The sequence below is a fragment of the Sapajus apella genome, unplaced genomic scaffold (assembly GCF_009761245.1).
Source record: "Sapajus apella isolate SASKATOON/1434 unplaced genomic scaffold, GSC_monkey_1.0 scaffold6, whole genome shotgun sequence".
NCBI classification, from domain to species: domain Eukaryota; kingdom Metazoa; phylum Chordata; class Mammalia; order Primates; family Cebidae; genus Sapajus; species Sapajus apella.
In genome coordinates this window covers 38303111-38330650 of record NW_022436946.1, presented here as the reverse complement: position 1 = coordinate 38330650, position 27540 = coordinate 38303111, and the positions used below count along the sequence as shown (strand labels likewise).

Genomic DNA, 27540 nt, shown 5'->3' with positions numbered 1-27540 from the left:
AAATTTTAAGTTCTAAATATCCATGCTGCTAGCAGCTACCATAATGACAGCATAGATGTAAACAATAAAAATATACTCCAATTTCTACCTTACTGCCAGTCAGGTATGTGCTTTGTTTTCTGTATACAAATAAATTTACAGTGACCCATTCACATATACTTTCCAATGTATACTGTGACTGATGTATATTTTTGCAAAGTCCTAGTCTTTGGCAGATAGCCTGTACTGTGAAGATAACTGGGTTATATAGAGATTATATGAATGAAAGAATTTATCCTCTATTGTAGCAAGCTCTAATCCAAAGAGCCAACTGAACAGAAAATGCAAGCAAATATCACATTTCAGACGTGATATAACATCTTAATATAATAATCCCCGAAATACAGACTGACTTCCTTTTTATTTTTCCCCAAAGAAACAGAGTCTTGCTCTCTGTGGCCCATGCTGGAGTGCAGTGGCACAATCATAATTCACTGCAGCCTCGAACTCCCAAGATCAAGTGATCCTCCCACCTCAGCCTCCCAACTAGCTGAGACTACAGGTGTGTGCCACCATGCTAGTCTAATTTTATTTTTATTTTTTGGTTGAAGCAGCGTCTTCCTATGCAGCCGAGGCTAGTCTTAAACTCCTAGACTCAAGGGATCGTCCCACCTTCACCTCCCAAAAATCTTTTCTAATTTTAATATCAAGAAGATGAATTTCAGTTATGAGATTTGTGAAAGATATTAAATCACAAAACAGTCTCAGCAACTTAAATGCTTTAAGTTTCTCTATTTTATATAAACATTTAAATATATAAAACAGTAAAAAATGAGAATAAGATGAAGATTAATAGTATTCAATGTATTTCTCCCTCATTAAAAAATTCCATGCTTGTTTTGTAGACTAAAATATGAGTTAAATTAAACACAATGTAAGTATCCTTACTGTTGCAGTTTTACCTCGTGTAAAGCTTTCGCCTCCTGTAAGTTTTCTATGCTGACTTTGAAACCGTAAGTATTGTTTAAAGATGGTCCATCAATCTGAGAAGTTTCTTTCTTTGGGGTATTTACTGCTGCAAATTGATTCTATAAAAGAGCATACACACACACAACCAGAAAAAGATACGTGAGCAATTATTTTTCTTTGATTACTTATTCCTGGATAATATGCTTTATGTGTTTAGTAATAAATGGTAAACTAGTATCATCTCTAAGTTCAAGAAGAAACTGTATTTTATTAACATTATTTTCATGCTAACAAAGATATCAGAACTGGATGTATGTAGAAATAAAAGCAAACCATGTTATCACTCAGTTCAGAAGCCCCAGTGCTGAAAGTAACAGTTTTGTAGGGAGTTGACATTTATACCACATGGACATTTACCTTGACATTTCTTGGAAGTAAGACAAGCAAGCAATCAATATATTTGCAACTACTTTGGCTAAAATTTGTAAAAGATTTGAAATACTGAATTTGTATTTTACCCTAATACAACATGTGTCTGAAAGATGAATTAAATAAAACAATGTAAATAATCTTCAAAGACTGAGAAAAAAAATGGAATTTTTCCATTTCTTACAAAATTATTTTTTTCTGATTTCTAAATCTATTAACTGTTATGTTCACAACACACTGATATAGTATTTTTTAATATATACATATATTGAATTCAATAATACTGTTTTATAAATGAAAGTTTAAAAAGTATAATCTCAAAGAAATACTAAAATATATTTTATGTAGTTAATGAGATTTATGAGAAGTGGCCAATATGTAAGTGATTTCTATCACGTATTTCCAAGGATGCATGTCTAATGTATACTTCTTTCACATAATCATATAATGCTAAGTTTTGTTGTATTTTTAGTATTTGAATAAAGACATATGTGACTTTCCAGAGTTTCAGTAGTAAATAATGTTGCTTTTCTTTCCTACTTAGTAAAATAAATTTTAAAAAATCAATAAGGTTATATTTTAGAAAAAGTAATAAACCAAGAAAAAGGATATATTTTTGGTGGGATCAAAAATCACTTACTTGAGCTCTGCTGTCATTGGATTGTTCTGATTTTGCCAGTAATCAGTTAATGTATTTGTATCCTCATAATCCACATTTTGGCTATCATATTCACTTTCTCTGTAATATTTGTATTTACATATAAGAATCTTTTAGATCCCAACAACAAAAAAACTTTTAAAAAGGCAATTTTTTGTTGTCTCAAAGATATGCAAATAATGATGCAAAAATTTAAGTAACAAAAATTTTTAAATTGAGACAAGTTATCAATTATCTAACTGAAATCTAGGATTAAAACTGGATCTTCCACTGATCTTTAAAAATGTTTAGTATAGTTACCTTTGCTTGTGTTAAGAGTACTCTTCTAAGAGTGTCAGTATTACTTCCTTTCTTATTACTCAACTTCTGTGTTTTTGGTTCTGTAGAAAGAAATTTCATATTTAATATGTATATCAAAATTACCTGCTTCTGGTTTTTAAACAACCTTTTGTTGTTCCAAACATTTAGGTACCACTTGTGAGTGCTGTCCTATGAATTCCCCCCAAAATTTCATAATTTAGAAATGAAACTAATTCAAACCTCTGGTTCCCACCAAAATAACATTTTAACATTTTGTATTTTAAATATGTTTAATTACTGAGTTTTATACCTCAGTCATTATCCTAGAGAATTGTTTAATCCATTTATTCACTTGTTTATCAAGTATCTATGATGAGGAGGAAAAGACATAATCTCTGACCTCATGGGGTCTAGACATTCCTCAAACACACTAGAAAAATAAAATTATAATTGGATTAATACAACAGAGGGGAATATAATTGTGAATTTTTATGCAGTCAAGGAGATTAGGGAAGGTTTCCTTGAGGTGAAATCTGAAGAGCATAGTAATTAACCAGGAACAGAGTGGGGATTTTTCCCTGATTACTGTACAAAAGAACTGGAAGTTACTAAGAGTAGAGAAGTTGGCTGGTGCAGGAGCCCAGGCAAGAGATGACAGCTTGGCCTAAGGTTGTGGTGGCAGAAGTACAATAAAGTAGATATATCTGGGTTACTTAGGAGATAAACAAGTGATAAGTCTTGGTTATGGACTGGAAACCACAGGGTGGGTAGTAAGGGAATCAGGTGGGTGTTAAAAATAAATTCTATGTTTCTAACTTGTATAATTGAGAGATGATGGCACTATTCATTGAAATGAGGAAAAATGAAATAAGACCAGATGCGTTTTTATGTGGGGGCATGTGTAGATGTTCATGTGTGTTGGGAAGGTGGTCGTGAATGTGTGCAGTGAGATCATGAATTCGTTTGTAAAATACTGATCTTGAAGTACCATTTAGCATTCAAGTGGAAATGTCAGATAGGTAAATGCAATATAGTGTTCTGGAGCTTAAAAGAGAGGTGTGAACTGGAAATATAAATTTGCAAGTTATCTGTAGTAATCCTGTGGACAGGAATTAGATTATTTAGAGAAAGATATAAAGAAGGCTTAAGACCAAGCCTTTATAAACTCTAACATTTAGATAATAACTAAGAATAGTGAGGAAAGTGGGAAAAAACAGAGAAGTAGGAGGAAAGCCAAGTGGAGAAGCAGCTCCAAGAAGGAAGGTAGGGTCAACAAGAAAATGGCTTAGAGGACGTAAGAAGGCTCAGGAACATCTATTGGTTTTAGCTACAAGCTTATTGGGAATCTTTACAAGAGCTATTATGGTAGAATGAAAGGGGCAGAATTCAATTTAGAGTGGGTTGAGAAATTAGTAGGAGGTAAATAACTGGAGTTGTCAAATCAGACAATTCTTTTAAGAAATGTGGCTTTGAAGGAGAGGAGAAAGAGTAGAAGCCGGCTGGAGACGTGAGGTCAAAGCAGGTTTGTTTCTGTTTTAAAAGGTGGGAGACTTGGGTATGTATAAAAGCCAATGGAAAAGTCAAATTGAGATGATAAGCCTTCTGAGAGGGCTCCTGTATTTCACCCACAAGGAAACAGGATGGAAGCAAATATAAGTAGATTTCATAGCAGAAACATTAAAAAGTTTCTATGTGATGACCTCCAAGACATGATAAAAAATATTTGCTGAGCTATACCTTCATTTAAAAAGCTCTGATTTTCACTACAGTCTAATGTTATCTTCATTTCCATTTTTGAAGGGCAAATATAGAGACTTCCTGTTATTTGTACACTTACCTATTGATAATGGGCTAAGGCCAGTTGTTTCAGGAAGCCTTTCCAGAAGTTTTCTCTGTATGATTGGTGTACTATGAAGGCAAAGTGATTCACATTTCCCAGTTCTTGCCCTGGCATTAATTGGAGATATCACTAGAGGCTCTTGAGGCTCACTGCAGGGGCTTTTTTGTATACCATCTTTTATTGGCTTTAAGTTCTCAACAGCCAATGAATGCAGCTCCTCTACTGGTGATGAGGGTCTATCATCTCCATTTAATGCTTTGGAATCTGGGGATATTGCTTGTTGCCAAGGGGGAATAGCTGGAGAATCAGGGGAGCTATAATTAATGTAATAGTTATCATCATCATCTTCATCTTTTTCAGGATCACTTGCAGAGGCAACTGGTGGCAGCATCTGACTTTCACTTGCAGTTTGACTACATCCTGTGATGGGTGCTCGTAAAGCAATCTGAGAATTATCAACATCCTTGGTATGTGCTGTAGTGGGGAGTATACATGGACTTACATCCATTTTTGGAGGCACTACAGGTTTGTCATCTGGGTTAACTAAAGAGCTAAAGTTCTCAGCAGATTTTACAACTCCAGTTGGCGTGGTTTTAGGCAGTTTCTTGGTACGTTCGTATTCTTCTTTGGCTTGAAGCCAGACTTGAACCAGTTGTCGACTTGGGGCACATTTGCAAGGCATAATCACAATTTTTTTATCTTCAACCATTTTAGGGCTATTACTTGACCCTTTATTGACAACTCCCTGGCCACTGCGAAGGGGTGACCCTGGCCTTGGATTTTGAGTCATTGCTGAGAATGCTGTTTTCCACAGACGAAGTCCTTCCAAGGAAAAGTCTCCCTCAAACTCAGCCAGATCATTTGCAAGTCGAGTTTCTACCATGAGGAGGCGTCCACCAATCTCCCTATAAACAACATATTTTAGAACAACTGTTTTTGTTTCAAAGAGCAATTACCAAAATATTTAACTCCCCATCCTAGATATTTTTAAAGCCCCTTTTGGAGTCTTAAAATTGTCCATTTCTTTCTTCCTTGCCCCCTCTATTTTATGCAGGTACACTCTGTCTTTAGTCTCAATATGCTTTTCCTCACAGGTATATGACTACTACCTAATTTCCTTTGGAAGTTATCATTAATCTCAGAGAGAGATGGTTATTTTTTTTTGTTTTATGTTAATGCCTCATGAAACCTTTCCTTCAAGGAGAAGACACAAACTTACAGATTCCTTTCCTCTCCTAACCTTTAAGTAACTTTCCATTATGATCACATATGAATAAAAACAATAATTTATCATTCAAATACTATGTCCTTGAATATTATTCATAGCTTCTTCCTGTATTTTCTACTATCTATAGTTTAGCGAAGCCAGTCAATTCAAATGAATCTCTGTACTCACAAATTCTCTTAAACACTAAAAAAATACCAATTAAGGTGAATTTCTCTAATTCTTTTTTCCCTTTACATGGCAGGGATTAACACTGACACAACTTAGGAGTTGGCAGAGCCCACAGGATGCATGGCTTAAATGTTACCAGTGTATGAGTATGTGGGAAATCCCTAATGAAAACAGTCTGGTTTCATTTCCAACAGTTACATTAAACGAAACTTTCTCTAATCCCTTGATACTATTTCTGCTTACTATAGCAACATAAAATAAGTCTACTTCTTCTTCTTCATGATAACTTTATTATGAATATGAAGATAATTCATAGTTTTTTCAATCACTTCTCTTAGGGCATGATTCCCCAAATGTCGCCATCATTATCTACATAAAACTCCACTAACTGGATTCATGTTTTCTGATTTGAAGCTGAAGGAGGAGCAGCAGGGCTACCATGGTAGCCCTGTCCCCTTTATATGAAAAGACTTTAGCCCCTACTAGTTAACTCCATAATCAGCATCCAGCACTGTCCCTGCATCCACTCTCAGCAATGTGAAAATTAGAAACAGAATTACTGCTGTTGAAGAAAATGAATACACACACCATGTGACCATACCCAACTCTAATGCTAAGGACAGAGAGGTCATAATGAGGTCAAGAGTAACAAATTGGTGAGCTATGGTGAATTCAGATTTCTTGCATATTGTTAGCAGCATGGTAACTGCTACAACCCACTAGGAAAAAAAATCTCATAATATATATCAAGAGCCTTAAATTTTTCAGTAATCCTACTTCTAAGACTATAAGGAAGATCTCCAAAATACAAGAAATGCTTTAAGAAGAAAATGCTAATATTGTCTTAATATAAATACTAATTAATATACATAATATCTATAGTGGCAAAATAGGAAACAACCTTTCTGTCCAATAATATATACATGATACAGTATATACGCAGCCATTAAAATATTCAAGAAACTCATTATTTGGAAAATGTTTACAATATGTTAAGTGGAAAATCTGGATATAATACGGTGACTACAGTATGATCACATTTCATAAAACAAAACAAACTAAAAACTATACTTAAAAAAAACACATCAAAATATTACAGTGGCTTTTACTAGGTGGAAAAATAGTGTGATTTGTATTTCTTCTTTTTTTATACTTCCTAAATTTTCTATATTAAATATACAGTTTCTTTTTTTTTTTTTGATACAGAGTCTTGCTCTTTCACCAGGCTGGAGTGCAGTGGCACGATCTTGGCTCATTGCAACCTCCCAACTCCCTGGATCAAGTGTTTCTCCTGCCTCAGCCTCCTGTGTAGCTGGGATTACAGGCACGTGCCACCAAGCCCAGCTAATTTTTGTATTTTAGTAGAGATGGGGTTTTACTATGCTGGCCAAGATGGTCTGGCTCTCTTGACCTTGTAATCTGCTCACCTTGGCCTCCCAAAGTGCTGGGATTAAATGATTATTTTTTATTTTAGCTGCAGGACAAGTGTCAAAGTTGGACAATAACAACAACACAAAGGTAATGACTAAGTTTGGTAACTAAAAATAAATATACCATAATCACTACTGATAACACCAAAGTCCCCAAAATGATGGAAACTAACGTCTAAGGAACAAACTTCATATATTCCAGCAGTGAAACAAAAAGAGTTCCATATGGGTACTAAACAAAACTATGTTGAAAAGAGGCTGGGGAGTTGACATTTCTACCCTTCACTTTAAGTCATTATAAGAAACAACTTTTACTCTACATTTCTGATCACCTTTTCTCACCCCTTTATTAAAAAAAAAAATTATCATGTGCATATAAGGCACAAATTAGTATATAGTAAAATGGTTCTTATAGTGAAACTAATTAATATATCCATCATTTCACATTCCTTTCTTAAATGGATTCTTACAGGAATTATTGTGAATCTGCTGGGTAAAAGCCTGGCATTCATTGTCTTTTTTTTTTTTTTTTAAAAAGATAGTATTTTAACAGCCTTAGGTTGACAGCAAAATTGAAGGAAAGGTACAGAGGATTCCCATATACTCATACACGGCTTCCCACATTATCACCATCCCCTACCAGAGTAGCACATGGGTTACAATCGATGAACCTATGTTGACACATCATAATTGCACAAAGTCCACAGTTCACATTTGGGTTCATTCTTGGTGTGATACTTTCTATGGGTTTGAACAAATGTATAGTGATATTCATATTGTATCTTTTTCTTTTTCCCCCACTGGAGTCAAGAACATGGTACAGCCACAGGTCAGTGCATACATGCAGTGTGGCCTCTGCTGCTCTTCATATCTCTTTTCAAGATTTAGACTAAGGTAGGGCCTCCCTTAGCAGTTTCAGCCACCCTCTTCCGCTTCTGAATGGATAGTTGAAATGAACTGCCTTGCTCTGCAACCGGTTAAGTATATGAGATCATGGACACAGGGTCAGGAATAAGAACCATCATTCAAACTTTCTGATTAAGCATGTTACCCAATTTAGCTTGTATCAGATATGCCCTAACTTGGTGATCAAAGTGGTAAATCATAACTACTCAACTACTTATAAATAAACCAGTACTGTGGTTTCCATTTTGCTGTTTGCTGCGTGTGTGTGTGTTCACGTGTATGCACATGTTTGTCTATCAATTCCATGAAAAGATTTTTTTTTTTTTTGAGACAAAGTCTCATTCTATTGCCTAAGCTGGAATGCAGTGGCGTGAACATGGCTCACTGCAGCCTTGACATCCTGGGCTCAAGTGATTCACTTTCCTTAGCCTCCTAAGGAGCTGGGACCACAGGTGCATGCCACCACGTCCAGCTAATTTTTTTTTTTTTTTTTTTTTTTGAGATGGAGCTTCACTCTTTGTTGCCCAGGCTGGAGTGCAGTGGTGATCTTGGCTCACTACAGCCTCTGCCTCTCGGGTTCAAGTGATTCTCCTGTCTCAGCCTCCCAAGTAGTTGGGATTACAGGCACCCATCACCAAGCCCAACTAAATTTTGTATTTTTAGTAGAGATGTGGTTTTACCATGTTGGCCAGGCTGGTCTTGAACTCCTGACTTCAGGGGATCTGCCCACCTTAGCCTCGGAAAGTGCTGGGATTACAGGCATGAGCCACCACGCCCTGCCTAATTATTTTATAGCGACGAAGTCTCACTTTTTTGCCTGATCTGACTGCAAACTCCTAGGCTCAAGCGATCCTCCCACCTTGGCCTCCCAAAGTGCTGGGATTACAGGTGCATACCACCATACCTGGCCACTTGAAAAGGTTCTTAAAAGAAAGGAGAATGGAAACTAAAGTCCATTTGCACCCCTAATAACTGCATAAACTATAATAATAACAAAGCAAGATGTTGAAATCACATGAAAAGTGGTTTATAATAAAAACTTAAAATAATCTTCATTTAGAAATATATCAGAGGAATACTTAAAACATATATGCTCATTTTCAAACATTTAAAAATAAAGTTCTTTTAAAATATTATAAAAGTTTAACATTTAAAAATTAAATACCATTTAAACAATAATCATTGTAATCCTTTTAAAGTATGATGACATCTTTAGAGTGAGCACCTCTAATTTTTAATGAAGACACAGTATTAAATAATAGTAGATCCAAGTCAACTTAAATAAATTTCTCTAGGTGTAACCATCCAGTTAGTGTTTGAATTTTCTTAATAAGTCTGTAATTAGAAATACTTCCCACAATGATATACTAATAAATACAGTATCACAGAAAACTAGTCGTCATGTAACCAAATGCTGTATACATTATATTCTTTTTTTTCATTCCCTACAGCAGAATTGTATATATCATAATCATTCAGAGTGACCCCAGGGAAAAAATAATTCTGATTACCTGGGCTTTTCTGGTACATCAGAAGGATTACTGCAAAATGGTTCCTGGTAAATAGTCTCTGAAAGGTCATGATCCAACAAAGTTGCCATAATTTCTTCCCTACTTGGTGGGGACATAAGTGGTTTCAGAATGTGAGCAGTTCGAGGGGTGAAATTGCCATTTTTAGATTGTGAGGGAGAACTAGTAGATCTTGGTGAACTATCAGGAGTTGGTGTCAACCCATCATTGTTTCTTGAAACATATAGTTCTAAATCTTCACAGGCCATGTCCACAAGTTCACCATCAGGGGAGGAGAGTATTGCACTAAAAGAGGTATTGACTGAATCAAGAGACTGTCCCATTTCTTTTCTGCTGTGACCTTGAATCCAGTCTGAATTGTTTGGCTGTGAGAGGCTAAGAAACACTTCTTTGCTTACTGAACTCCTATTCAATCTAGATTTTTCATTTAGACAATCTTCTGCCTGCTGAACACAGAAAGAATCCATTATTGAATTAGACCGAGTTGTTAGAGGATGAAAGCTGTTTTTCCACTGGTTGTGGCGATGATTCTCATTGCTATCTATGGATGATTTCTCAAACATTTCAGGACTTAGAGTACCAGATCTAATCCATGAGGCTGAGTCTGCAGCATGATACTTGTCTTCATCACATTTCTGGCTGTCATGACTTAAAAACTCATGTTTTTCTACAGCTTGTCCTGGAAAAAGATCCTGAACAGCATCACTTAGGAACTTCTGAGGCAAATTCTGATCAGCTGGGACAAACTGACTTCCAGAATAAAAGCTACAAAATCCAGTCTGACCTATCGTGTTAATATCAAAATTATAATTATGTTCAGGAGATAAGCTATCTTCAAGTGAATAACAACTTTCAAAACCTGGATCTGAAAAAAAGACGGGACTATCATCCGATAGGGAGTTATCCAACTGGCTAGAGTTTTGGAAATTTAAAGAGTCTACTTTGAGAAGTTTGGGGATTTTTTCTTTTGGTTTTGTACTTCTGGGAGTTCGAGGTTTTCTTGGGGATGTTACCAATCGAGTCCGCTTATTTGCTTTGTTATGTTCAAGTGAACCAGAAATATTTTTATTTGATTGATGTTTATTAGATAATGGGTCTTGTGTGATATTTGCATTTTGTGCTTTCTGCTGTCTTTTTTGTAACAATTCTTTTAGAACTGCCAGTCCAGACTGTCCTTCACCAAATGCTGAAGGTGTTGACACATTTTGATTTTTACACTGAGAAAGTGCTTTGGTTTGTGAAATTGCTTCTGATAATGATCTTTGTTTTACTCTTTCAGGTTTAAAATTTGACATATCTAAAATAAAGCCCCTTGGCTTTTGTTCCCATGCTATTTGTTTGACTGGACTTCTCAAGGAAGTTACAAAGCAATTGGGCATTTGGCTTTCCTCTGAAGTTCCATTTCCTGGAGAACAAGTTTCACTGTGCTTTGACTGTTCTGCTATGCACACAATCTGCTGCTGACTGTCCTTGCAATGCAAAAAATTAGGGGTATATGCTTGGTCCGGCTTTGATTCTAGGGAATTGCGATATTCACTTAACTTTCCAACTGATGACAAATAGTTTTTCTGTATATTATTTGCATTATCTTCTATCTTTGGAGACATTATACCCGAAGATATCTGTGTATTCTGTGCTACCTGAGACAAATGGTTGGAAAGGTCAAATACATTTTTTTGGACTAAGGTTGATTCCTTTAAAGTAAACATAGCACTTTGATTATGAGGCCTTTGAACATTAATTTTTGAGAGTCCAGGTCCTATAGAATTACAAACAACTGATGGATGCAAACCATCTCGTGAACTGGGGAATGTCTGCAAATCTACAGGCTTCTTGCTTTCTAAGAAAGAAGAAAAGCAGCCAGATAATTTCTGTTGTGCATTAATTCCAATGGGTAGGGGAGCAGAAAGGGGGTGATCTACAGCAGAGCTCATTAGTGGCAGATCTTTCTGTTTAAAAAGTAGTTGAGAGCCTCCAGAACTACCTGCAAGTTCAGATACATTCTGGTGTTTCAGTGCAAGCTTAACTTCAGCACCAGACTGAGATTTTATTTTTTCATCCCTAAGTGTTATATGCTTTCTTGTTGTACCTTTCTCAATCGTTTTTTGTTTTGCTCTTGGTTTCTTTTTTCCATCATCTACTAGTTTATTTGTCTGATTTCGTTTGTTCCTTTTCTTAGTAACTACAGAGGGATTAACAAGCTTTGCTTTTGATTTCTTAACCTGTGCTCTTGCACGACTATTTTTTCCGATACGAGAATTAACGGTCTTACTGTTATATACATTGGGACCCTTAAAAAGCATTGCCTCTTTTTCTGCAGCAGCCATGATTTCTTCAGCTCTTGGATCTGTGGGAGACCAGCAGCGAGGTGGAGAAGAATTTATGGGACTTGTGCTTCTCTCAGAAAGAAAACCTAGTTTAGACATGACATCACTATAATTCAAGTCACAATCTTCGGTTTCAGCATTGTAAGATGGTGAGGGAGGAGAAAGAATGGCATGTGATCGTTTTTTCCTAAAAGACAAAGTTCTTTTAATATTTTCATTATTTGTCCTTTGTTGCTTACCAGTTTTTTTCTTAGCAGACTTATGTTTTGACTTTCTTCTGTGACTTTTCTTTGGTGTTAGTGGATAAATGGGATATTTGGTTGCAGGGGAGTCAGGAACTTTTGGCCAAAAGTCCTTCAAAGGTGCAAGCTTTTTATATAATTCCATTTTTTCTTCTGTTAATATTACTTGTTTTTCTTTAGAGTCTATTTTTCCTAGCTTCACAAGCATATTTTTTCTCCCTCTAAATCTATTAATAATAATATACTTGATGATGACAGGGGGCAGCTTTTTAGACATTTTTCTTCGTTTTCGAGATTTGAGAGTTCCATCTAAGCTTTCACCAATTTCCATGGGATGAGGTAGGCTAATTTTTGAGTTGTGTGTTACAAAACTTGATTCACTGTCTTCAGTCTCATAATTTACCTTGCGTTTCGCTCTAAGTGTGTATTTATTTCCATATAGTCCAAAGGACTGCTCAGTTTCTAATGTTCCATCTCCAAAGTGACAGTCTATACAACCATCTGTGGGTGTTTTATTTTCAAAGCCTCCACGAGTTGTTTTAGTTAAATCACTGGCCAATGCATGATCCTTCTCAGGATTACTATTACAAAGATTATTTTGTATACAATTATCTTTTGTGGATTCACTCTCACTACTTTTGGTAGAAGTCTCCTGATGACCTGCAAGTTTCTTTTTATTCAATTTTAACCGGGATGGTTTATTGCCAGGTTGTAATTTATATGTGACAGGAGATAGTTTCTGTGGTCTAGTGAGACAGTTAGAAAGAACAACGCTGGGAAAAAACATATAGTGTGCTGCTTGCTGGCTGAGGCTTGGCTTTTCTGTTTTATGTTCTTGAAATTCTTCATATCTAATTTTAAGTTTATTTAGTCCACTTTCGTCAGTGGTGCTATTAAGAGAATGCACCATAGTTCTATTCTCCCCTGAGCATGACAGCAATTCACAATTTTCAGTAAATGATGAAGAGAATAAACTACTCAGAGCTGTGCTGTTTCCTTTTTCATTTCCTTCAGAGGATAATTTATTTTTTGAATGATTTAAGTCAGAAAAGTTGAAAGAATTTTTGCCCAATGTATTCTCATTAGGGTGACGGTGCATATGTATAAAAGGGGAATCCTTTTCGATTTTTCTAATATTTGTATATTTTCTACTTGGTACTTGTCTTGTAACAGATGGAATATCTTCTTCATAATCAAAAATACTACTTTCACATGAAGATACTGGGAGGATGTCTTTCTTACTATTCTCTTTATGAGAATTTTCTGAATGAACACCACTGCTTAAAGATCCAGGGTATTTCATAGAGTAAGTGCTTTCATTTGTAAAAGAAGTGACTGAATTATCTAGACCTTTTTCTATATTTTTGTTTGTCTGTGAAAGGTCTTCAATTAAATCTTCCTTGTTCAAAACATGGGAAGAAAGGGCACTTGTGTGTTTACACTGAAAGGTAAACTTAGCAGAAGATGAGGGTTCTAATGTAGCAGCATCTTTGTGAAAGATGGAGGGTTTGACTGATAGCTTGCTTGTTGCAATTACAGAAGAATGCGTTCTAGAATTTTCATTGTTCAATGGATTGTCTGAAATGAGGAGGAAAGAATAATTTATTTCACTTTACTCTTAATTTTTAAGACATTTTCCCACATCAAGATATTAATACTATCGCTATGAAAAAAATTACATAAAATTAAGTTTGTATGTTTAAAATGATTATCTTAACAAAAAGGTAATCCTTATCATTAATAACTCAATCTAAATATAGTTAGTTACAATTATTAGTAATAGATTATATTACTATTCAGTGCCTTTGGAGAATAAGGGAAAAATACTGTCACTTTAAAAATGTTTGTAAAATAATATGTTTTACATTATCACTTCAAATAAACTAAGCATATTTTTTAGTTTCTTATTCTACTTACACAATAACATTACAGTTTAAAAGCTTGAAATCAGTGATCAACAAATGTTATGTCCTTCTAGAAATGAGAAACAAATCATATATCTACATTCTTTCAAAAGTCGTGAAGAACAAAACATCACTATAGCCTTACTTAGCCAACTGTATAGAAAATATAATTACAGTTTCAAAATTGTATTTATTTATTTATTTATTTTTGGGAGACAGGGTCTTGCTCTGTTGCCCAGGCTGGAATGCCATGGAGCAATCACAGCTCACAGCAGCCTCAAACTCTTGTGCTCAAGTTATCCTCCCACCTCAGCCTCCTGAGTAGCTGGGACTACAGGCATGCACCACTATACCGAGCTAATTTTTTTTTTTTTTTTTTTTTTTTTTTAGTTTTTTAGCGACAGTCTCCAACTATGTCGCCCAGGCTGGTCTGAAACTCCTGAATCCAAGTGATCCTCTCGCCTTGGCCTCCCAGAGTTCTGGGATTATAGGTGTGAATCAGGGCACCTGGCCTCAAAATCAAATATATCTTAGATCCTAAATAGCCAATTTCTCACAGTAGACTTGTTTACTTACCACTATTTTCATCTGCAGTTCCATCTAACTGAGGTATAGAAAGATTGGCTAGAAGCAAACTGTTATCACTCCATTCCATTTCTTCTTCTGAAGATGAGTCATCATCTTCAGTTGAACTTCTGTGGGTACTTCTGCACAGTGATCTGGAGAATATTAAAATTCACTGGTGAGTATGATCATTAGAAAAGGCCACCTCAGATGTAAATAATGTGTCTAAGTTAACTCTATAATAATGTATCTAAGCTAACTCTAATATTGTATCTAAGTTAACTCTATAATGTATCTAAGTTACTCTATAGTAAAACAATAAAAAAATCTGAAAATTGTAAATTCTAGAAAGGCATATTTACTTTGCTTTGTTAACAAGTCTTACTATAGTAACTTAGAGTTATTGTAAATAAACTTTATAATCCTTTTCACATGAGCTAAAATACACCACAATTCCTGCATTCTGAATTGGAAGAAACAAGAACAGAGATGAGTGAAGGGGCACTGAGGTCAGGCTGAAGAGAATATACTGAAGATGAGAGACGGAAGTAGTAAAGGTGTTCAGTCAATCTGACAATAGCTAGGGTTACTGAGAAATTCAGATGGACTGTGAGTCCAGTCTCTTTAAATTTTGTCTCATATTGATATTAATTAACTTGATGCTTTCCATTTTAACTGAACGGGCAAACTTTTTTCTATTCATACCCAATTTTTTCTGTCTCTAATCTCAAAAATTTGAAATTACTATTTTATTATATTTATTACACTGGAACTGTTTTTCCATTAAGCCTCTCCAAATCACAATTCATCATAAAAATCACTCCCGTCAGAGCTGAAAGAGACATCAGAGGTCTAGTCCACCTTTCTACCCAATGCAAAAACCCAATTTTTAACCAACCTGAGACACTCTCTGTTTTTACATAATCTATATAAGGGGATTGCTGTCTCACAGGGCAATCTTTCCATTGTTAATGGCTTTAATTGTTAATAGTTGTCTTGTGTGCTTGTAATACACAAAATCGTTCAACTTCCATACATGGTTCTATTTTGTTCTCTCTAGCTATACAGGGCAGGTTGATGCCATTTTCCACATGATAATCTTTAAAATATGTAAAGGCATTTCCCATTTATCTTGTAATTCGGATTAAACATTCTCTATTCAGAAGTTCTTCAAAAGTGACAGTGCTCACAGATCCTTCTAGTTTTCTTCCCCAGTATTCTTAAAATATGGTACTCAGCACAGACTATGATATCAAATATACAGAGTAGAATTAACTATATCCTTTTCCAGATACTGTGCTTCTAGTATTCAATGTCTCTCTAATATACATGTACAACATGTTTAGGTTTGTTTTCTCAAGGTTAAACTGGGCATAGTTTTCACCAAATTGGTTCAGCCAATGAGCATATACGCATAAATTTAATCACAGGGTAACTATGCCCATTATTACAGCAGCAACAATGTTAGAGGAAAGAATTTAACATCATATCTGGAGATTTCTATAGCTGATGTATTAAGAAGAAAAATTAACTTTTGTCATTTACATGTAAACACTGAATTTATGGATTAACCTCTTTCATCTTTCAGTGATGGGTTTTGGGTTGAAAATTTAGTCCAAAAAAGTTCTAATCTAGCCTACAGAAGTTTAAGGAGAGGCATACTCAGTCTTTCAGGCTCACAGGCCTAGATTTTTCCATACACAGAGCATATAACTAAAGGGCAGACTTGAACCAATCAAGTTCACAGAGACTGACTGAGAAAACCACGGCATCAACTTAATCATTTATTTTGAGAAACAAACCAGAATACCAATGTTTGCTTCTCAGTCTTTTATTTATTTGTTTTTAACCTTAATTCCATTAGTCTAATCAGACCCTAAAGCCATTCCCTGTCTTCAGGCTGACTCTGTACATTGTTGCTCTGATATACACCAGTTCAACTATCACAGGGCATTCTTTTTGTCAAGTTCTGAGATAGAAAGGCACTTCAATTTTACCCTATTTATTACTTATATATATTAATACTGTGTACATAAATGGATGACTTCTAAAAGTTAGGTTTATCTTTTTAAATGCAGCAAAACTTTGTTTTGCTTGAAATATGGAGTATATGCCACATGAAAAAGAGACCACTAAAAATGAATTTTAAAACGTCAATCTAGTTCATAAGGTATTTTACATCATGAAGAATAGTAATAAGTAATTTCTGATTGAAAGACAAGGATAATGATAAAAGAAAGTAATAAAACAACTGAAATAACTAAAAAATTACCTCTTTTTGGCACAATGTTCTTCAATATTGCTGTCCCATCTCTGGGACATCACCAAACTAAGCTCCATTTCCTCTTTTTCAATCTGTGGTTCATTTTCTTCATCATCACTATTTTGGGGATATTTATTATTTCCAAAGGAGCGACATGGTGATGGCATCCTATTTCTTTCCCCCTGATATCCATCACTTTCCAAACCAGCAAGAAGATGTACCAGAGCCTCATCAGGACTACTGTCCACTATAAAACAAGTACGATAATCACCAACGAATAACTTAAATTTTCTTAATAATCCAACAATTCAGATCACTTATAATAAAATAACAACAACATAACAGATACTGGCACAGGCTGAAAGAATACAGTTGGTACAAAGGTTCAGGTGTTGATGTAGCTCTCCCATCAAAGTTGATTCCTGGACCACCTGCATTACAGTAATTTAGGGACATTATTAAAATAACATTCTCAATTCCAACCCACATCCACTGAATCAGAATTTCTAGGGTATAGCTGGGGAATGTGCTTTTTGTGTGTGTGTGTGTGTAAGATAGAGTCTTGCTTCATCACCCAGGCTGGAGTGCAGTGGTGTGATCTTGGCTCACTGTAACCTCTGCTTCCTGGGTTCAAGTGATCCTCCTGCCTCAGCCTCCCAAGTGGCTGGGATTATAGGCATGCACCACCATGTCCAGCTAATTTTTGTATTTTTATTAGAGATGGGGGTTTTGCCATATTGGCCAGGATGGTCTCAAACTCCTGACTCAAGTGATCCACCTGCCTCGGCCTCCCAGAGTGCTGGGATTACACTTGTGAGCCACCAGGCCCAGCCTAAACTATCAAAAAGAGATATCCCTGTTCACTGATGTTCCAAGAACAGCTCAGTTTTCCAAGGGAAGGCAGTGCCAGTAGCTGCACACTTAGTTTGGCTCTCTCCTGTGCAGTTTTTAGCATTAGAGGATGGCTTTGGCTTATTGGAAAGTCCAGGGAAAGGTTTCCAAAGAACAAGGTACATGGAAGGGCAGCTCATGGACTCAATTATTTTCTTTGTTAACAACTCATCAAATTATTCTCCAAATCTGTTTTCATGATATCAGAAAGGGCAAGACTGGGGAGATGGTTAACATTTCTGTCAGCTTCAACTTCATCTTTGTCAGTTATCCTGTCCTTAATCTAAAGCTCCCTTCTGGCAATTTCACAGTTGTTCTCCCATCATCTGCTCCATTTTTTCACATATAACATCTTACATTGCAGGTACAAAAAGGCCACTAGTGCAGAGATCTACTACATGACCCTCTCCATCTTGATGTGCAAAAATAATCTAGTCATTAGAACCAGCATAGGGCTCTGCTTCAGTTAGCCTTTTTTTAGTGGACAATCACCATCCTCTTTGTAAGGCCAGTTGCCTTGTCGGGAGGTTGGACACACCCACCTCTGCACCCGGCAACAGGCTCTGCACTCGGCACCTAGCTTTGCTGCATGGCTCCCCTGGAAGGCTCCAGCTGATGCAAGGCTCCTGGCCGGCTCTCCCACCGGAAAACCTGCCCAGTCTCAATCCCGCTCCCCTGGAGTCAATCAGAGCACCCAGCTGTTGCTCGTTCCTCCTACCTATAAAAACCCTACGCCCCAGGAAGTTGGTGTGACTTCCCTGGCCCCTTTCCCCGGGACCATGGAACCTCGCCTGGGAACTGAATAAATTGGATTTTCATTTTCTTATACTGGCCTCAGTTTCCTCATTTTAAACTCAGCAATAACCCTTACACTCTTCCTCTTGCTTGTGGTTCTTTCTGCAGTGAACAAAAACATGTTGTGTGCTCCAGCCACGGCTGCCTGGGACTACACAGGGTCTTGGCCATGGGGACAGCCAGCACTGTCGGCCCCTAGTGGGGAGGCCTTGCCAGGGAAGGCTGGCAGTGGCTCCAGGAAGTCTGAGCTGCCACTCAGCGGGAGGCACTGAAGGGCTGGTTGAACACAGCCCTGGCCCACAAGCTGAGGAGGCCAGGACTGTGGCCCTAGCCACCCGTGTCCCTTCCAGTGAAATTTGTGATTACTAAGAGCCACTTATGGTGTTTTGGTAATGTACTGAACTTTGCAAAATGTTAATTCAAAATACACGCATTTTCCTTCTAAAGTAATATGGTTTCTTCCAAATCAAAGTAAAGTTAAAAAAATTATTCTTTCACAAATTTTTTTTTAAAACTATAAGCTACTTGATTTAATGCAAGGTTTCATTTTCATATTCAGTAGAGTATTTATTGAACATGCAACATTTACCTCTTCAAGTCAATGAAAAAACAGCTCTTCACAACACATTGTCTCTGAATTATAATACTGAATATTTATGGTAGCACTGTTACTTACTGAAAACAGGTGACTCACTCAGTCTCTGGGTCAAAGGCTGAAAAGTCTGACTATTTTCCATGAGGTTCAAAATTGCTTCTTCATTAATAAGAGCTTCTTCCAGTTTGTGTCTGGTGTGACCTTAATTTGACAAAGAATAAAAAAAGTTAAAGCAAGAGCCTAAATCTAAAATTTATCATTTAGAATTTGTGTAAATTTAGAAGCATTACCATATAAACCTATTTTAAATTTCAAAATGTTAATGATGCATGCCAAATAAAAAACATAATAAAAAGCCACAGAAATATTTAGCCAGTCACATGCATTCATCAAAACACTGAATATATAAATCACCAAATATTTATAATCTCTTTAATCCTACCTAATGTGTGTAGCTATATCACTGATAAAAATCACTGAATATTAAAATACATAAAGTGAAAAGATAAACTGTCTTATTTTAATACTAAAATTCTTTATTCTCTATGATTCAAAAACAACAAATTTAAAATAAATGTTTTTCAACTCTTCTAAGAAAAAAAACTTGATAGTGCGCATTACTTGACACTTGTGTATTGGACTCTCAAATGCATAAAAAAGGAAAAGTTTGGTGTAATTCCTAATGGGGTATGTGTTGGTTTTTCATGCCTGTTTGTGAACTGTAGTTGTGGTTACCCATTTCATTGTCAGAACTGAGCAGAAATATTTTTAAGTGCTATAAAAGTACAAAGAAATGGTTAAGTAATTAAAAAGTTCATTTTACATTAATTATATATTTCTCAGAAAACTTTCAATTCATTATATGTCACAATAATTATATTTTCAAGATATCAAAAAATATTAGTCTTTCAACATGTGCGTTTTACAGAGGGTCTAATTCTTGGAGAGATTACATAATTGTAAGAACAAGATAAAATGAATCTCATATTATAACCCAGCCATGAGGAGAGAGAGAGAGAATTTAAAAAACAAACTAGTAGGGGAATAAAAAGACTATACACCAAAAAATGACAGGCAGTTACATGACAGCTAACTGGAAAACAGCTGTTTTCCTGCTTCGGGTACTTAATCAGACTTTAAGGGTTTCTAGCTTTTAAAAGAGTTAACCATTTCAGAAAGAAACACTTTTGAGGTAATATATCCTAGGACATAGCTGGGTTGAGGACTTTAATCAGAACAAATGAACAAAAAAACCAAAAAACTGAAAAACACCTTATTTTGAAACAAAAAATTGAGAGATCAATAAAATCAAGTCAGCTCTTTAAAACTAATAATAAAATAGACAATCTTCGCAGGGATGATAAAAAATTGCAGAGAAGGTATGAGTAAAGTGTATTAGGAGTAAAAGTGGGTGTGTCAAAGGTGTTAGAATAATACTGTGAACAACTTTATGCCAAAAACATGGAAAAATCAGATTAAATGGATAATTTCTTAGGAAAAAAAAATGATGTAAAAATCTGACTCAAAAAAAAAAAAATAGAAAGCCTGGTTAGACCTATACCAATTATGGAAATTAAACCAGTGGTTTAAATCTACTCTCTTACCTCTCACCCTCTAACATACAAAATCCGCCCAAAAAACCAGACTCTACAATGGTTTTACAGGTGAGATATACCAAATCTTCAATAAATAAACTATTTCAATCTACAAAAATTCTTAAAAAGGGAGAATACTGAGAATTCTTAGGCAGTGCACTAAGACATGGAAAAAAATAAATGTGGAAAAAAGTAATAGTTACTTATACATGATAACTCTATATATACATTGAAAATCTGAGGGAAAATACATCTAAACTATCAGCACTAATAAAAGTTGCTATAGGTGTTTCAAATGCTGGTGGTTACCAAAAAAAAAAAAAAAAAAAAAAATCAAAACTTGCTGGATACAAGATGGATAAATAAATGTCAGAGAAGTTCCTAAATGCCAGCAATTAGAAGATGTAATTTTTGAAAGCTAAACCTTACACAACTGCAACAATTATAAGACACCTGGAATATATATAACAAAAGACATACAACAATTTTCCAAAAAAGATAAAACGTTATTGAAGGACATAAAAGAAGACCAAGTAAAATGAGAAATGTGCTGTAGATGAGACAATTTGATATAGAAAGACATACATACATATACATATATGTATGTGGAAAGACATATGTTCTTAAACTAGTCTATGAATTTGTTGAATTCCTAATAATATCCCAAGGGGGTTCTTCACAGAAACAAAACAATCTAAAATTAACATGGGAGAGCTTTTTTAAAGGATTAAGAACAGACAAGACAATTACGAAGTTGAGTAAGATCTGCCCTGACAAGATCTTCTACAGCAACAATAATCAAAACTGTATGATATTAACACAGGGGAACATGAAAGACATGGGGAAATTCAGTGTGGGGAAAAAACTCTATGTGAAAAATGTGCTGGCATAACAAGCTAGCTGTCTGGATACAATTAGACATTTAATATTTAAAAAAATAAATGTGATTTGAGTGTAGCAAGATGGCCATATAGAACCGTCCAGGAATTGTCACCCCCTGCAGGAACACCAAATTGAACTATCCACACAAGAAAGCACCTTCATCAGAATAAAAAGTCAGGAGAACAATCACAGTACTTGGTTTTAACAACCTGTCAAGTAAAGAGGCAGTGAAGAAGGTAGAAAGACAGTCATGAATTGCTGATAGCACCTCCCCCCAACTCCTCAGGCGGTGGCCTCTTGGCATGGAAAGAGAAATCTGTGCGCCTGAGGGAGACAGAACACAGTGAATGTGGCACTTTGTTTTGGATAGGAACTCAGTGCTACCCTGTCACAGTGGAACAACATAGAATAGAATTTAGCCAGCACCCATGAAGAGGGCATTTGACCAGCCCCAGCCAGAGGGAAATTGCCCATTCCAGTGGTCCAGAACCTGAGTTCCAGCCAGCCTCACTATCATGGGCTAAAGCAATTTGGGGTCCTAAATAAACTTGAAAAGCAGTCTAATCCACAAGGACTGCAATTCTTGGATAAGTCGCAGTGCTGTGCTGCGCTTGGAGCCAGCAGACTTGGGATACATACAACCTGGTGAGAGAGTAACTGGGGCAGCCAAGGAATTACTTGTGTCACCCCCTGCACAGTCCCAGGCAGCACAACTTACAGCTGTGGGAGACCCCTTTGTTCTGCAAGAGAAAAAGGAGAGGGAAGAGTAAAGAGGAATTTATCTTGCAACCTGGATACTGGCTCAGCCACAGTAAAACAGAGTACCAAGTAGAGTCATGATACACATATTCCAGGCCCTAACTCCTGGATGACATCTCTAAACACTCCCTGAGCCAGTAGGGAACCTTGAAGAGAAAGACTAGGGACTCAGACCTGGCAGGATTCATCACTTGCTCAGTAAAGAGCCCTTGGGCCTTGAGTACACACAAGTGACACTCAGGCACTACTTCCTGCAGTCCTTGGGTGAGACCCAGGGAAATGCCGACTTCAGTTGTGACCCAGTGCATTTACGGCACTGGGAAAAATTGAAAGCCCATTCTTTAAGAATTGGAACAGCACAAGGATGCCCACTTTCATCACTGCTATTCAACATAGTACTGGAAGTCCTAACTAATCAGACAAAAGAAAGGAATGAAGGGCATCCAAATTGGAAAGGAAAAAGTCAAATTATCCTTATCTGCCAATGATATGATTTTATATTTGGAAAAACCTAAAGACTCCACCAAAAAACAAATTCAGCGAAGCCACAGGATACAAGATCAACACACAAAAATCAGTAGCACTTCCATATGCCAATAGTGAACAATATGAACAAGAAATCAAGAAAGTAATCCCATTTACAATAGCTACAAATAAGATACCTAAGAATAAACTTAACCAAAGAAGTGCACCATCCCTACAGTGAAAACTATAAAACTTGATGTAAGAAATTGAAGAGGACACCAAAAAATGGAAAAGACATACCATGTTCATGGATTGAAAGAATCAATACTGATAAAATATCCACACCCACCCAGAGCAATCTACAGATTCAATGCAATCCTATTGGTATCAAAATACCAATGACATTCTTCACAGAAATAGAAAAAATTAATCCTAAACTTTATATGGAACCACAAAAGACCCTGAATAGCCAAAGCCATCCTGAGCAAAAAGAACAAAACTGAAGGTCACATTACCTGACTTCAACTTATACTACAGAGCTACAGTAACCAAAACAGCATGATACTGGCATAAAAATGGACACACAGACCAATGGAATAGAGAACTCTGAAATAAATCCATAACTACAGTGAACTGGTTTTCAATGAAGGTGCCAAGAACATACCTTGAAGGAAAGAATGATCTCTTCAATAAATGGTGCTGAGAAAACATTGGCTATCACATGCAGAAGAATGAACTAGACCCTGATCTCTCACCATATACAGAAATCAAATCAAAATGAATTAATGGCTTAAATCTAAGACCTCAAACTATGAAACTACTAAAAGAAAACATTGGGGAAACTCCCTAGAATATTGGTCTAAGCAAGGATTTTTTTGTTAAATATCCCCAAAGCACAGGCAATCAACGCAAAAACAGACAAATGGGATCACATTAAGTCATCATACAAAGCTTCTGCCCAGCAAAGGAAATGATCAACAAAGTAAAGAGATAATCCACAGAATGGGAGAAAATATCTGTGAGCTATCCATCTGACAAGGAATTAATAACCAGAATATATATATATAACTCAATAGTAAAAAATCTAATAACCTGATTTAAAAATGGGCAAAAGATCTGAACAGACATTTCTCAAAAGAAGGCAAACAAATGGCAAACAGGTGAAAAGGTACTCAACATCACTGATCATCAGATAAATGCAAATCAAAATTACAGTGAGAAATCATCTCACCCCAGTAAAAGTGGCTTTTATCTAAAAGACAGGCAATAATGAATGCTGGCAATGATGTGGAGGAAAGGGAACTCTTGTAGAAATGTAAATTAGTACCACCATTATGGAGAACAGTACAGAGGTTCCTTAATAAACTTAAGATAGAACTACCGTATCATCCAGCAATCCCTCAACATTTATCCAAAGGAAATGAAATTGGTATGTCAAGTTGAAGAGATATCTGCACTCCCATGTTTATTACAGTCCTATTCACAACAGCCAATATTTGGAAGCAATCTAAGTGTCCATCAATAGATATATAGATAAAGTAAATGTGGTAGATTTACACAATGGAGTACTAGTCAGCCATAAAAAGAATGAGATCATGCCATTTGCAACAACATGGATGGAACTGGAGGACATTATGTTATGTGAAATACGCCAGGCACAGAAAGACAAACTTTGCATGTTTTCACTCACTTGTGGGGGCTAATTAATAATTATAACAATTGAACTCATGGAGATAGAGAGTAGACTGATGGTTACTAGAAGCTAGGAAGGGAAGTAGGGTAGGATGGGGAAGGACAGATGGTTAATGAGTACAAAAAAATAGAATGAATAAGCTCTAGCATTTGATAGCACAATAGGGTGACTACAGTCAACAATAATTTATTGTTCATTTAAAAAGAATTAAAAGTATAACTGGAATGTTTGTAACACAAAGAAATAAATGCTTGAGGCCATGGATACCCCATTTACCCTCATGTGATTATTACACTGTACACCTGTATCAAAATCTCCCGTGTACCCCAAACTATGTACCCACAAAAATTTTAAAAATAAAATGTAAAATTTCAGATGCATTAAAGACCTAAATGTGAAAAACCAAATTGTAAGTACACGTAAGGCTTAAAATGAATATTTAAGAGAAAATTTTTTCATTACATCAGGGTAGGGAAGGTCTCATAAATTGTACACCAAAACTAAACCATAAAGGACTACTGGCAAACTTGACATTAACATTGAAGACGTGTAAAACTCCAAGGATAACTTTTTTTTTTTTAATGGGAGCAAAAATGGGAAAAATAAGTTAACATTTCTCTTTGAAGATTTTTACAAGACAAGGCTAGATGGAGAGAAAACACCTCTACAGTAAGTATAACTGATAAAACATCTAGAAAATATGAAAAACTCAGGCCAGGCACAGTGGCTCACACCTGTAATCTCAGCCCTTCGGGAGGCTGAGGTGGATGAATCACGAGATCAGGAGTTCAGAACCAGCCTGGCCAACATAGTGAAACCCCATCTCTACTAAAAATACAAAAAATTAGCTGAGCATGATGGCAGATGCCTGTAATCCTAGCTACTTGGGAGGATGAGGCCAGAGAATCGCTTGAACCTAGGAGTCAGAGGTCGCAGTGAGGCGAGATTGCGCCAACTGCACTCCAGCTGGGGTGACAGTGCGAGACTCTGTCTCAAAAATAAAAGAGAGAGAGAGAAAATATGAAGAACTCCTAAAACTAAGGAAAAGACGAATGACTCAACAGAAAATGAGCAAAGAACTTGAGTAATCAATTCTCAGAGAAACTCAGATGGCCTTTTAAGATGCTCAAATTCATTAGTAATTAGAAAATTCAGATTGAAATGCAGAGACACTATTATTTGATACTATCAAATGTTGAGGCTTTGCCTACCTAGTAAAATTGCATATGGAACAATGCGACTTCTAAATAAAACTTTTATTATTGTCTTGTTTACCAATCACATATAAGCTAATTGCATTATAGAAAAACTGTTAGAACAGATGCTATTAGGTAAAGTACAATGTATATACCCTAACATTCAGCAATCACTCTTCTACATGTGTTTGGTAAAGAAACTCCAGCACATAGCCATAGGGAGACAGATAGAGCACTAAGTGCAAAAGTAAAGACAATCTAATGCTTGTAGAGAAATAGATAACACTGTTGTTTAGTTTCAAAATGGAACAATAATCAGCAGCTAAAATGAATGAAAAAGGATAAATTTGAAAGTTACAATGTTGACATAAAAGATACTCAACATCATTAGTAATGAGGATAATGAAAATTAAAGCCACAGTAAGATTCTATGTCACACACTAGGATGGCTACATTAAAAAAGACAGACAATAGTGTTAGGATGTGGAGCCGCAGAAACATTCCACGCTGGTAGAAAAGTAAAACATTGCTGTCACTTTAAAACCAGCTTGGGAGTTTTATCTAAAAATTAAACACAAATTTACCATTTGCCCTCTTTTGCTTGGCAAAGGTAATCTTTCAGTGAAGTTTATTTTTAAACTGTTTTGTTTGTTACTATTTATATCATTTTATAACTCTTTTTATAATATTTATCCTAAAATCTTATAGCAGCACTATTCTTTTTTTTTTTTTTTTGAGATGGAGTTTTGCTCTGTCGCTCAGGCTGGAGTGCAGTTGGCACAAACTTGGCTCACTGCAACCTCCGCCTCCCAGGTTCAAGCGATTCTCTGGCCTCAGCCTCCTGAGTAGCCATTACAGGCGTGTGCCATCACGCCTGGCTAATACTTGTATTTTTAGTAGAGATGGAGTTTCACCATGTTGGCCAGGGTGGTCGCAAACTTCTGACCTCATGTAATCCGCCCACCTCGGCCTCCCAAAGTGCTGGGATTATAGGCGTGAGCCACCGTGCCCAGCCAGCAGGACTATTCTTACCAGCTAAAAGTGAAAACAACTCAAATGTTGATCAACTGATAAATGGATTAACAAAATGTGATTTCTCCATACATATTGATAGATACTACAATATGTATAAACCTTGAAAGTATTATGCTAAGTAAAAGGAGGCAGACACAAAACACTACATATTGTATGGTTTCACTTATATGGTACACAGTATAGAAAAAGCCCATATATATTAGTGGTTACTTGGGGCTTGAGGTGGAAACAGGCATTAACTGCAAATGGACACAAGGGATCCTCTGGGCTGATGGAAACATTCTAAAATTGGATTGTGGAGACGTTTGCACATTTTGCAAATCTACTATAAATCACTGACTTAAACATTTAAAATGAGTGAATTTTATGCTATGTAAATTAAACCTCAAGCTGCTTAAAAATATGAGTGAAAGAAGCAAGTTGCTTCATCTAAGCTAAGCAGAACATCATTTATGTAAAATTTAAAACTTAAAACGATGGTATATATGGTGGGCAAACATTGTAAGAAAATATAAAATTATATATGGTAACAGTTTGCACTAACTTCAGGATACTGCTTACCTTTAGAGATATAGAAAGGGTGACAGAATGGGAGAAATTTTTGCTATATCCGCAATGTTTATTTCTTAGGGGAAAAAAAAAACCCTAGCAAACTCAATCAAATATTAACATCTCAGTGCTAGATATCTGTTCTCGTAGTTTCTGTATACTTGAAAAGAAAATCTTACCTTTGCTTGACTCTTGGTCTTTGTGAACTTCTACCATACTGGCTGGTGTACACTGAAGCATTTCAGGAGACAGAACCTCAGAGTGCAATGTTAACTCAGCAGAGAACTCCTGGGATCCATCGCTGTAGTCCACAGATCCTGATAATGTTCTGCTTAATTAAAACATATCC

General features: G+C 36.1%; 1 protein-coding gene and 1 long non-coding RNA gene across 9 annotated transcripts in view; both read right to left on the bottom strand.

Annotated features, from left to right (window-relative positions):
- Nucleotides 1-27540, bottom strand: part of REV3L (REV3 like, DNA directed polymerase zeta catalytic subunit) — a 174187-nt gene that overhangs the window by 59312 nt on the left and 87335 nt on the right. For 6 of the 8 annotated variants that reach the window (XM_032275011.1, XM_032275008.1, XM_032275013.1 and 3 more), the window contains 8 exons: nucleotides 27371-27522; nucleotides 19099-19218; nucleotides 16746-16983; nucleotides 14486-14628; nucleotides 9419-13583; nucleotides 4173-5080; nucleotides 2336-2415; nucleotides 942-1067 (listed from right to left, as the gene is read on the bottom strand). In XM_032275011.1, the coding sequence (XP_032130902.1) occupies nucleotides 942-1067; nucleotides 2336-2415; nucleotides 4173-5080; nucleotides 9419-13583; nucleotides 14486-14628; nucleotides 16746-16983; nucleotides 19099-19218; nucleotides 27371-27522 (5932 nt within the window). The remainder of the gene's footprint in view (nucleotides 1-941; nucleotides 1068-2335; nucleotides 2416-4172; nucleotides 5081-9418; nucleotides 13584-14485; nucleotides 14629-16745; nucleotides 16984-19098; nucleotides 19219-27370; nucleotides 27523-27540) is intronic. The other 2 variants (XM_032275012.1, XM_032275009.1) reach the window with 1 other exon arrangement.
- LOC116549446 lies at nucleotides 17764-19092 on the bottom strand. The gene is made up of 2 exons (XR_004267879.1): nucleotides 18501-19092; nucleotides 17764-18123 (listed from the first exon to the last, which is right to left on the bottom strand). It is a non-coding gene; the product is annotated as an uncharacterized LOC116549446 (long non-coding RNA).